Raw genomic sequence first — 12,066 nt, forward strand, 5'->3', positions numbered from 1 at the left:
TTTCCTCCTCCAAGGACCGGAGGAGAAGTATGTGATGGGAGGTTTCTGCTTTTACTTTTTTTTTTTTCTTTTTCTCCCCCAAGAGCCGAGGGAGAAAGCCAGCAGCGCCTGGGAGGCTGCTGTTACCGACTCCCAATTAGAGCAGGGGGCAGTGGAACAGACACCCAGGGAAGCTGTGAACTCTCCAACACTGGAGGTGTTCAAGAAGAGGTTGGTCAGCCACCGGTCGGGGATGTGCTCCTGCTGAGATTCTCACCCCTGGAGGGTCCTGGCTACAGGGTCAGACTGATGCTGCATTGGGGTCAGGAATGAATTTTCCCCTGGTCAGATTGGTGCAGACTGGGGGCATTTTGCTTTCCTCTGCATTGGGGGTATGGCCTGTGCCTGGGCAGTGCCAGCTGGCACCTGGCAGTCCCCTGCCCCTGTGTTCCAAGGCTCCATTGGGGCTTGCTGCACTTCGTTCTAGGGTGGGAAGGCTTCCCACCTTTTCTGCTTGGAACTGGAAAGTCCTGTTTTGCCCCCAACCCCAACAAAATCATGCAGCTTCCTTGCTTTTTTCCATGGAAAATGCTTGATTTCACTTTTTCCATGAAAAAAATGCAATCATGAATTGAGTTCGGTCCCTATGTACAGGGACTCGTGTTTTGATGCATCTCAAATTTTACTTCAGCCTCCGGACATCGCATTCAAGTCTAGAAAAGATGCCAAGGAGGGCAAGAGTCACCCCTAAAGAACGTGTCGCTCAGTTTGGCAAGGATAAATTTCACACTGATGGTTCTGTGCTATTCTGCACTGCATGCAGCAAGGCTGTAGATCACGTTCGAAAGCAGACGATTGTAGAACACGTCGAAAGCGCTAAGCATAAACAGAATGAAAAGAGACAAAGAGAAGACGCTGAAACTGCAGGGCCATTGGCAACATTAAAGAAACAATGCACTGTGACTGTACCATTCCAGAGTTCTACAGTTGCCAAAGACCACTGTGACACTGTCACTTTAGATTTTTTTCGAATGTGTTTAAAAGCAGACTTTCCTCTGCATAAAATGGATTTACCTGTTGTCAGGGATTTTTTGAGCAAGCACATTAAGGGAGGCAGTGCTATTCCCAAGTCCAACAAGTTTTATTCTCACCTACCAGCTCTTTTTGAAGAGGAAAAACAGCGCCTTATTAATGACTTTGAGGGAAACTTCATTGCCGTGATCGCCGATGAAACAGCTGACTTCCAAAATAGACCAGTTTTCAACATTTTATTTCAGGTGCTCAAGGTACGTCCTCCTAAGCATGCTGACATTCCTGCACCACAGCTGGTAAAGACAGTGTGCCTGGGGAAAGTTAATCATGCCACGATTTCACAAGCCTTGATTTCTTGTATGGTGGAATTCAGCATCCCACTTGAGCGAATATTAACATTTGTAACAGACAGCACAAGCTACATGGTGAAGGCTTGGAATGATGTGCTTCGCAATCTGTGGTTAAACTGTGTACACATTTGTTGCTATGCACATATAGTAGCTCTGGCAGGAAATACTTGGCGAGATGCCTTCAAGCAGGTGGATCACTTAGTGGCTTTGATGAAGTCACTTTTAGCGAACGCTCCAGGTTGTCGTGCACGGTTCTTGAGGTACCTGAAGGAACAGAGTGTTGATTCACCAACACTTCCACCCAAGCCAGTTGTGACCAGGTGGAATACATGGTTCAATTGTGTAAAGTACCATGCACAACACTATCAGCTCTACCATGGGTTTGTGGAGTATGAACGAACAGAACAAGGGGATGCATCTGTTCTGCAAGAACTAGCTAACCTGTTAGCGGTAGAAGACTTGCACACTGACCTGAAGTATATTGCAGAAAACTGTGGGCGCCTGGTGACAGCACTGAACATTTTAGAGTCCCAAAAACGTCAAATACACAAGGTGTACAACACTGTCCTGGATTTAATTTCATGGCTAGAGCATCTTGCATCATCTACTGATAATGCAAAAGGGTCCACAGCAGCTCAAAGCACTGCTGATAAACTAAGGCAGTACAACGTAAAAAGTAAACAGCCAGCAATTGATTTTCTCCGTGCTGTTCGTGCGCTGGATCCTAAACAAATTGGCGCTGTTTATACAGATTATGAAACTGTGAAACCGGAATTAAAGCTGTCCAGTGAATGCAATATGGAATGGCCAGTGTATTTAGGTCTTGTCAAAGATGGGTTTGTAGATGTTGAGGATCCCATTCAGTTCTGGATGGCTGTTGAAGATCACGTTCCCAACCTGGCAAAATACGCGGTGGTTCTCCTCCAACTGACTGTAAATTCAGTTGGTGTAGAAAGAAGTTTCAGCAAACTTGAGATTCTTTTCAGTGCTCAACACCAGTCTCTGAAAGAGGAAAATGTGGCTGGAATACTGCAACTCTATTTTAACAACCCAGACTAACTCAAAGCGATTAAATTTTCTGTGCATTTTTAAAAACAAGCAGCTAGAACTTCGGGCAGAGCCCTGGACTAGCCTGAGGACTTTGTTTATTTAAGAGGAAGAATACCTTACAGGTATTAATTCTGTACTTGAAAGGCCCAGCCAGCGAGTTTCTTCTGCAGAGTCTTTGATTCTGCTCCAGGGTCCAGTGACTAGCAGAGATTAACAGCCTTCAGGTAGGAGCAAGGACCAACATACCCCAGCAGCTCACCGAGGGGTAGGACTGCCCCCCAGGAGCAGCTTGAATCACAGCAAGGGCTGGTGCACACCAGCAATTAGTTGAGCAGGGACCCCCCCAGGAGCAACTTGCAGCCCAGTGAATCCCAGCAGCACACCTCAGCAGCTCACTGAGGAGCCATGTCCCCGGAGCAGCTTACAGGGCACACTGGTGGCCCCTCTATCCAGGTAGTTAGGGTGAGGCAGGTATAGGGTGGTAGGCCCCAGGGCTCCCCCCACTTGGGTCGACCTCCTAAGTCCAGAGTGCTCGGGTTTGGTAGAAGCTCACAGAGGGGTGGGGTAGGGTGTGGCAGGGCCCTCCTGGCACCTGCCACTTCAGGAGCAAATCAGACTTCAGGAGCTACTCTATGGGGAAGCTGCTGGCAGTCAGGCCAGTCACGTGACAGTTTAGGAGTGGGGCTAGCAGTCTAAGCCCCAGCCAGAAGGTAGAGCAGATGGTCTTCTGCTGGCCAGGTAACATCTTTTGGAATGTGGGCAGGACTGTAGGGGAGATGGAGGTCCCAATAGACCCAGGGAGAAGGGCCAGGAGTCCCTGGAATGATTGAGTGTCCCCAGGAAGGCTGAGGAGAGTGGAAAACCCAGGTGGGGCTGGACTATAGAACGTAAGCCTTAAAGTTTAAAAGTGCTTTAAGCTGTACTTTATGTTTCTTTTCTATTTGTCCTATAATAAACCTTGGTTTTGTTGGTATGTTGCTTGCAAGGGAGAATTCTATTCATTTAGGATAACCCAATTTAAATCTAGTTATCCCAGGTTTCTGGGTGGAGCCTCAAGCCAAAACTAAACTTATTTTGCACCCTTCCCTCTTCCTCTCCCAACTTGAATCTGACTCTTATTGCTGCCAACAGGCACAGGGAGCAGAACAGCAGAGGCCAGCACTGCTCAGAGCCACAAAGCTGCAAGGGGGGTGGCTAAAGCTGGACCCGTGTCCTGGTGCAGGGTAGAGACCTGCTGCAGGGAAGGAGCAAGTGTGGGACGGGCAGGGGCTGTGGATCAAGAGTCAGGGGCACTGGTAGGGTTGGAGGGGCTGTGGCTTGGGAGCAAAGGGCAACAGTATGGGCAGGGCACTGGCATGTCTGAGCTGCTCAGTACCATAAAGCAGCAGAGGGCACAGCCACAGTTGGACCTGTGTCCTGGTGCGTGGGGGAGCTGCTGCCGGGAGGGAGCGAGTGGGGGGTAAGCAGGGGCTGTGGGTCAGGAGTGAGGGGCACCAGCAGGGCTGGGAGGGGTTGTGTCTTGGGAATGAGAGGCAATGGCATATCAGGGCTGCTCAGTGTCAAAAAGCAGCAGGGGGGACAACCACAGCTGGACCTGCATCCTGGTAACTGAAGGTGGCAGGCAGAGCTCTGAATGTCCATCATAAGGTATTTAGAATTTATTTTACTGTAATGACTGAGGCACTGGTAAACTTTCAAATTGCTTTAAAATTGTAAATACATGAATAAAACATTGAGTTCAACTGATAGATGCACATACCATACCCCCACAGTGGCATTTCATTTTAATCACAGAAAAACACAGATTTGGGGGGCTTTATCGGAGAATTTAGGATTTCTTTTAACAGAAAAAGCCAGGTTCCCTGCTGATGACATTATTCTGTTTATAATGGGGTTTTGTTGACATAATTCTGTTCCAGCCATTTCCCTTAAAGCAGCTCCTCTCCTGTCCTCCTCTTCCACTAAAAGTTAAAGCTACTGGAGTGAGTTTTTAACATTTTGAAAAACAGGAAAAAGAAGTCCTAAGTTTGTTGTGTATGGAGACTTAATAACTTTTTAAGGAATAAAAAATGATCATGTACTTAATCAAGGAATCCAGGATTTCTGTACTTAATATAGAGAAGAAATTGTGGATTAGCAACATTTTAGTTTACTTGCTGTATGCCATGATATTGCTAATCTTCTTTAAAATTCTCATAGAATCATAGAAAGTTAGGGTTGAAAGGGACCTCAGGAGGTCATCTAGTCCAACTCCCAATGTGTTGGATGTTCCTACACAAATGGGATTAAAGCTGCTATGGAAAGAAGAGTTTACAGATTTTTTTTTCTTTTTTTTTAAACAACTTCAAAAGTTTCCTAATTATACCTTCAAAACTATCCAGATACTTAAGTTTTTCAATTATGCAGCTGCTTTTAACAGTGTCACCATTCATCAATGTGTCTTATTGTTCAGAATGTAACAAATTTCTATAACGATTTCTGAGTTGAATTCTCTTTTTCCTTGCACATTACATCAGAGGACTGCGGCCCACAGAGCCACTGAATCCAGACTGCAGAACTTTATCTGTGCCTATGCCACACAAGGCATTTAAAAGCTGTGCCAGGTCCAGGTAGCTGAAAGTTGCACCTGCATGGCTGCCACTTCTCCCTGTCCCTTCTTCCCCAGCTGCATCTGCATCACAGCCAGGAGGCCAAGGGAATAGGTTGGGAAGAAGTAGTGGCAAAACAGATGCAGCTTCCCACTGGTAGAAAGCTCTGTTGGGGATGGAAGCTGCATCTGTGGAAATATAGGTAAGAGAGAAGTGGCAGTGCAGGCATAGCTCCCAGCTATCTGGCTACTGAAGGTGCAGGCAAAGGTCCCCCTGGCCCATATCATACTGGAGTCTTACTGTTCTGGTCTGTGGCTTGTAAAGGCTGTCAGCTGCTGCTTTATACTATTTGCCCATCACAATAAATCTGAACTCCTTATCCACCTTGATGATGGAGATTATAAGTCTAAATATATTGATGTTACAGTTTTGCATAAAGCATTCTAAAATGCATCCGAGTAAGGACCCTCTCTACATGTACATGTGAAGGCACAATGGGATCTAATTCTTGATCCACACAATGGTGCCTGCTGCCACTTATTTAGTGTATTTGGTTTTGGCACATTTGTTTCAGCCATCTTAAGGCAATGTCATCACCAATGTGAGGAGCCTGAAGGCCACCAGGTAGCATTGTAAGTCAGCAATGTGGGACATGGTTTGAACTTGTCTGCAAGGGCATTTGTCTTTGTGGAGGACCCATTGGTATAGGTTTGAGGCACAGTGACCCTATCCAATTCAAAAATGCTTGAGAAGTGCCCAATAACAGGGTGGCCACTTAAATCTTGGTTTACTGATGGTCAGAGATAATGCAGTTGATTGACTGTGCTTGTGCTGACCATTCTTCATGCCATTAAGTCAGGAAAAGTCAAAGTGTGGACCATATTGGGTTTCTTGAGGGAAGCCAAGCTATTTGTGGGTGGAATATGTCTCAGTGCACTGGCAGTGTAGGATTATTCCTGAGTCTGGCTAGTAAATTTGTTTCAGCATTTGTGCGGTGGAAATGAGGGGAAACAATGTTACTGAGGACTGGTAACAATGGGAGTGGAGTGGAGTGGGGCACAGTGTGCCTGACACAAGATGCATTGTAGCATGTGGTTGGGGGTCCACTAGTTGTGTGATGAACAAGCCTATACAGGGGACAGTATTCTGCAACTGAAAACACAGAGTAAATGAATGTAGTGTGGAGGGATTGGCACCCCCAGTGGAGCCTACAAGTTTGGCAGGTAGGTTATTCCTTGTTTTAATTTTCAAAGCAGTTTTCTGGAGATGTGATTTATAAGTTAAAATCTGGTCAAGGGTGAAACACAAAGATAAATTGGATGCATTTTGAATTTGAGAGGCTGACTGTTAAAAGTGATAGTGATGTCAAGATTAGCACTGGCACTAAGCAGATGAGAAACACTGGATTCAGTCTTTGAGATATTCAGTTTGAGGCGCCATTTTAGGCAGTACTCTGACATCAGTCTCGTGTCTCCATCAAGTGTGACTTCCACACTTAAAGTCACAAGCTTGAGTGGCAAAGGGGCTCTCATCAGCATAAACAATTTTTTGTGAGCTAGTCGCAGGCAGATCATTAATGTACAGATTGAAAAGGAGAGGTACCAGTACTGATCCCTAAGAGAGGCCATTGGTGTGTCTCCAAGAGCTAGTTCACTTGGCCAGGTAGACTCTGAAGTGTCAACCATGTTGTAATAGTTTGACTAGATGAGTGATCCAGTGTGGCAGAGTTTCTGATATTTTTGCCAAAAGACTGGTATGTACATGTGCATGGCAGGAGGTGTGATTGTGGGCATCAAATCCCATCATGCCTTATTGCCAGTGCAGGAGAAGCCCAATTTGACTGCTGCAGCCTCTCAGCCCCAGGGGTTTCCCAGACCCCTGGGACTGGAGATTACAGCCGCACCTCGTGGCTGCCAGGACCCAGCTGGGTCCTGGCACTTGGAAGTATGCTGCTGGAATCCAGTAACCACACCTGCAAGACTCAAGGTCTGCGTGCTCCTAGGAACCAGAATTGGCGGCTGCTGGGGCTGAGTCCCCTCAGTTTCTAGTCTCAGCTGGGCACTGCACATCTCTGCAGATGAGAGCCCTCTCACCTGATGGGGAGACCCTGCTGCAGGTGCAAATTTGAGTTGGATAGCAATCAGCTGTAAAGTTTGTACACATTTTCAGGTCTAACTTCATAGCTGGTTGGAGCTTTTTATGGTATGTTTAGGTACTTTGCACATGGAGCTGGTCTCAAAGTAATTGAGCAGTTAACCAGTTGTTTGCATGTACCTGTTATGTAAGGGGGGGCTAAGATACAGGAAACCTTGAATTAAGCATTTATGTGAAACATTTTTGAAACTTTAAGAAGTATTACAGTCTTTTAAGTCATGCAGTACACCATGAGTTTATTCTTGAACAATTAACACAGATATAAGTCTAACTACTGCCTGTTTCTGTAAGCTATTCAAATAAACGGTTATATTTAAAGAATATTTTTTTCTTGTTTGTCTTACACTTTTTCTCTCTGCTTCCCTGTTGCTGTGGTTATTAGCACTTACATTCTTTTGTGTGGATCCAACTCTCTTCTTGAAATCTTTATGATCTCTAGTATGGTAGGAAGGGCGGTAGATCCATGTGTAAATTTTCCAGCTCTATGTAGTACAGTAACTATATATATATGGGTACAAATACTTAGTTTTCAGAAATAAGAACATCCTCTGAAAGAGAATAAAAGTTCTCTTTTTATCTCCCTTTTACAGTGAGATCTCCAAAAGCAACTTGAGAAAAGTGAAGAAACCATTATCGCCTAAAATCCTGGGTAGATTATTATGAATATCTGTGTTCCAGAACTCATAAAAGTAGCAGCTTTGGGACTGAATGTGTTCAGCTTGGAATATAAATTTTTCAAACTTCCAAACAGCAATAACTCAGTTAAGTGTTTCACAAAATTTCAGTCTTTCAGAATTTAAAGGCAGGCAGGCAATTCAAGGAGTCCATTTTTCAGAGCTTGTGTTTTTAGACTTATGTGTGCTATGCAGCATTTTGGGGAAATGACCTAGTTTTGTTTACGAAATAATTGAAATGACTGTAAATTTATTTTTTTTATGGACAAAAAATTGCTTCCAAAAATGTAGGTTCTGTGTTAAAACAGTTTGGAACAAAAAAACCAAAATGTGATCTTAGTAGAATGTACATAATTGAAAAATGCACTTTTAATTCTGAAGCTGCACTGTCACTACATTTGTGAAATGTAAGGATGGAGAACTGTTGCATTGAAAGTCTTGTACTTGAGACTAAAACTTGTGAACATCATGAAAATGTGAAGCTATGCCTTATACTGTGTAGATGCTGTTTGCATTATTTGCATCCAGCTCTGCATGTAACTGTGGTTTGAACATTGAAGTTGAAGTGGCTTTTATGTACATATCTGTATCATATTTAGATCGTCGTTGTAGATTTATTGACTAGATGAATCGCACTTCTGCCTTTGTACAGCAAAACCTGAAATAAACTTGTAAATAGTGAAGTGGTCAGTCTGATCGTAATTTCTTAGCTTTGTCTTCAAATAAATGCAAAGTCTGTTTGCAAGGTGTAATTTTTGCCTGATATAAACACTGTATAGGAAATGCTTTCATTGCATAGACATACTAACTACTACTTTGTCATGCCAATAGCATGGCACTGTCAAGTTGACTATAACCAGTGATGATCGCTTAAGGTTGCTGCATGTGCCTAGAACTTAACGAAAAGTGCTTCAGCTTAACAGCTGCTTTTTTATAATGTCACCAGGCAAAACTTACTAAATTATTTAGAATTGTTTCTTTAGTTTAAAAATGAAAAGCAATAGGAAGTAAATATTTAAGGAAAATATGTTATTCTGAGATTAGTTTCCCAATGAGTTGGCTTAGGTTGCCAACAATAGTAAAATTCCCTTTCATTTTATTATTGTGTAGACAAGGGATTTTCAAAGATGGGTCTGTATCATCTGGCCCACCTGACCAGTGTTTGTAGTATTAACTGCCAAGGTGCCTGGAGCTCCACCAGTTAACACTACCACAGTTCCCCATCACTAAATTTTAGAGCAGTGGGGAGCCCTGCAAGCTAACTGACAGTGCCTGCAAAACAGATGAGGTGAGCACCACTGGTATAAAATCTGCTTGCATATGAAGGCTCGTTTGAAATCATGCATGAGGAATTAGTCTTCAACTGTAATCAGAGTTTTTTTTCCTAAACTAGATGAAGATCAAAAACAGAATTGCCATTTTCTAGCTGCTGAAATGCTACTGTATAACCAGAGCTGTCTGGCCGAAGCAGAAGCCATGGCCATGGCCACCACACTGCATATGTTGCTTGCCCAATGAGCTCTGGGACTGTGCTGCATGTGGTGCCTGCTCCAGCCAGCCGGGGACCTGTGCTGCATGTAGCACCCATAAGCGCCATGTCAAGTGAGGGTTCTGGACCTTCTGGTGCTGGATCAGGTGCCATGTGTGGCACCAGGTATCCACTGTAAGCAGCACAGCTTCTGCTCTGGCCAGACTGCTGCACAAGGCACCCATTCCAACTGCTTTGGGACCCACACTTCACGCAGCACAGGTCTCACACCGACTACAGTAGCCACCAGATCAGATATACTGGAGAAGGGGGAGGGGATCCAAAGACCTGATCTGGCCTGCAGACTGGTGCTACACTGTGGGCATGGGCTATATCCCAGGTAGTGTTGATCAGACCTAGGGGCACTATGGGAGATCAGATGGCAGGGCTCAACAGGCTGTACACTTGACAGTCCCGGTTTAAATGAAGGTAGAAACAGCTGGATCTATAATCATTTAAACACAACTAAATGAAGATCGAACAACAATGAATGGAAAACATTTTCTTAATGTGAAGCCTTGAAACTTCAAGTCTTACTCTAATGTCATGTCATTCCTGTAGAAGTTTTCTTTCCTATACTGCTGTGATCTACAGTAGAAGCCATGCAGCGATGGGAAGGGGTGGACCTACAAGTGCACTTAACATAATTACAACAGGGATGGTGAGGGGAAGGCCATCGTAAAAGGTCAGGAGTCAAATATTAAATGAGACAAGATAGCTTATATTATCTTGAGGCTGGAAAATTGTCTTGGGTAGAGGAACAAATGGGTAGACACCAGATTAAATTAAGGTGCAAGGTTTTAGGAGAATTCCAGCAGAATAAGACATCTCCCTCCAGGTGGCAGCCTTGTCTGCTTTGGTGAGACATAAGCAACGCTTATTAAAAGAACAAGGAAATCCAAAACTTGTGCATTAGGATGAGCTCTTGTTAACATGACTTCACAGTACTGTTCAGTGTGAAATAAGGAACAAGCAGCTGTTTAGTGAAGCAGATGAGTGCCCAGGGCACTGGGACAGCAATGACTTCCAGTTGCTGCTGCGCTGCCTGCATAATCACAATAGTGTGGTTGCCAGCACCGGTTGCTGGGGTTTTTTTTGTCCCCCTCCCCACTACCAACTTGGCACGTGGGATGATTGGCCTGTCCTGGTCATGCTACTAAAAGCAACATCACCATCTTATAAATACTTCAATGTAAGTTTGACAACCCCTCTGTACATTTTTGTTACTTATTTATTTACTTTTCTTACTACTTGTATTGCTTTTTTATCTACAGTGTGAGAGAAAACACAATTAAGAAATAGTGTAAAGCTATGAAATTATCAGGGGAATATGGGAAGGTGGTTTTCCAAGGATAAATGTCCTTTGTACTCTGGGCAGGCTGACCCCTGTGAGTTTCCCCAAATGTGGGACTGCACAATTTTGTGGCATTTGGCCCTTTGGCTAAGAGCAAGCAAGAGTCAGGGGCATCTGAACTCCAAGGCCTCTGGGCCAGAGATGTACATTACACATAAATTGGTTTAAGTGATCAGAAACTGGTTTAAAATTGTAACAGAACAGAAGGTCAGTGAGTATAAGCTGCTTTCAAAATGGCTGAAACTGCTTTAAGATAAGCCTGGTTGAATGTAGTATCAGATTTGATTGATTTAAGTCAAACCGGTTTATGAAGCTTCTGTCCTAGACCCCTTCCTGGTTCAAGTGAAATCAGAGTTCCCCAGCATGCTTTTCAGCCCTGGGCTGTCCTGGACTATGGTGTTTGCTCCAGAGAGCAGGGCTAACCCTGCCCCTCTGCTCCCTAGCTGGGGCAGTGAGGGCTGGCTCACTGGCCCCTCCAGGCAAGCCCCAGCTGGGGCCAAGGAGAGGGGTTAAACTCACCTTCCCCTGAGTACAGAGCTGCTCTGTCCTGCTAAAACTTAGTGCTGCTGTGACTAGACTACAAATCCCAGAAGCACCTGAAAGCAGGAAGATAAAGTGACACACAACCCTGAGAGTCCTGCTACTGTGATTGTGGACGGTAAATCCCAGAGACCTTGGGGCTACAGAAAGAGCAAGGAAACACACAGCCCAGGCTACATTCATAGCTCTTCAGTTTATAGTTTTTCAGAGAGAGAAATGTTTAAGCTTTTATTAATTCAATTCCACTACTGAATGACTGAACATCTCTAATTGCATTAGGCAGGGATAGACACAACTAGAATGCATGATTATAAAATATGCTTCTGTAGACTCCAAAATTGGAGCAAAACAGTACTTTTTGCCAGTTGAGACCTTATTTGGCTTTAAAACAGGAGAGAAAAGATGCTCAAGGTCTTCAAATGTAAATACAAGTATTGAAATCAATATGATTTGGCATCAAAAGTACTTAAAAAAAATAATACGCTCTGACAGGTGCCTGTACATATACCAATTCCAACACTTTGAAAACATTTTCAATGAGGCTATTACTAAGTTATAAGACAGTTAAGTTCAACTAGTATAAAAATGGATTTGTTTGGCTAGGACTAATTTTAATTCGTGCAAATAGGTAGATTGCTTAATTTCATCACCAGCCACTGAATTTAGTTAACCTGGTTATAGAAAAGGCCTCAGTTTCTTGTTCTCATAGTTTCATAGTTTCTAGGGTCGGAAGGGACCTGAGTAGATCAGCTAGTCCAACCCCCTGCCATGGCAGGAAATAATACTGGGGTCAAACAACCCCAGCAAGGTGTTCATC

At 44.1% G+C, this 12,066-nt stretch overlaps 1 protein-coding gene across 3 annotated transcripts in view; it reads left to right on the forward strand.

The window, feature by feature from the left end:
- The window catches only part of E2F6 (E2F transcription factor 6), a 17,487-nt gene extending 8,970 nt beyond the window's left edge, over window positions 1-8,517 (forward strand). For 2 of the 3 annotated variants that reach the window (XM_019537398.1, XM_019537399.1), the window contains exons 7-8: window positions 84-210; window positions 671-3,384. In XM_019537398.1, coding sequence (XP_019392943.1) covers window positions 84-210; window positions 671-2,420 — 1,877 coding nt within the window. In that variant the 3' untranslated portion in view covers window positions 2,421-3,384. Of the gene's footprint in view, window positions 1-83; window positions 211-670; window positions 3,385-7,743 lie in introns of those variants that run through there. The other variant, XM_019537400.1, reaches the window with a different exon arrangement.
- The last annotated feature ends 3,549 nt before the right edge of the window (window positions 8,518-12,066 follow it).

Source organism: Crocodylus porosus, unplaced genomic scaffold (genome assembly GCF_001723895.1).
Source record: "Crocodylus porosus isolate Cpor-Errol unplaced genomic scaffold, CroPor_comp1, whole genome shotgun sequence".
Taxonomy (NCBI): domain Eukaryota; kingdom Metazoa; phylum Chordata; order Crocodylia; family Crocodylidae; genus Crocodylus; species Crocodylus porosus.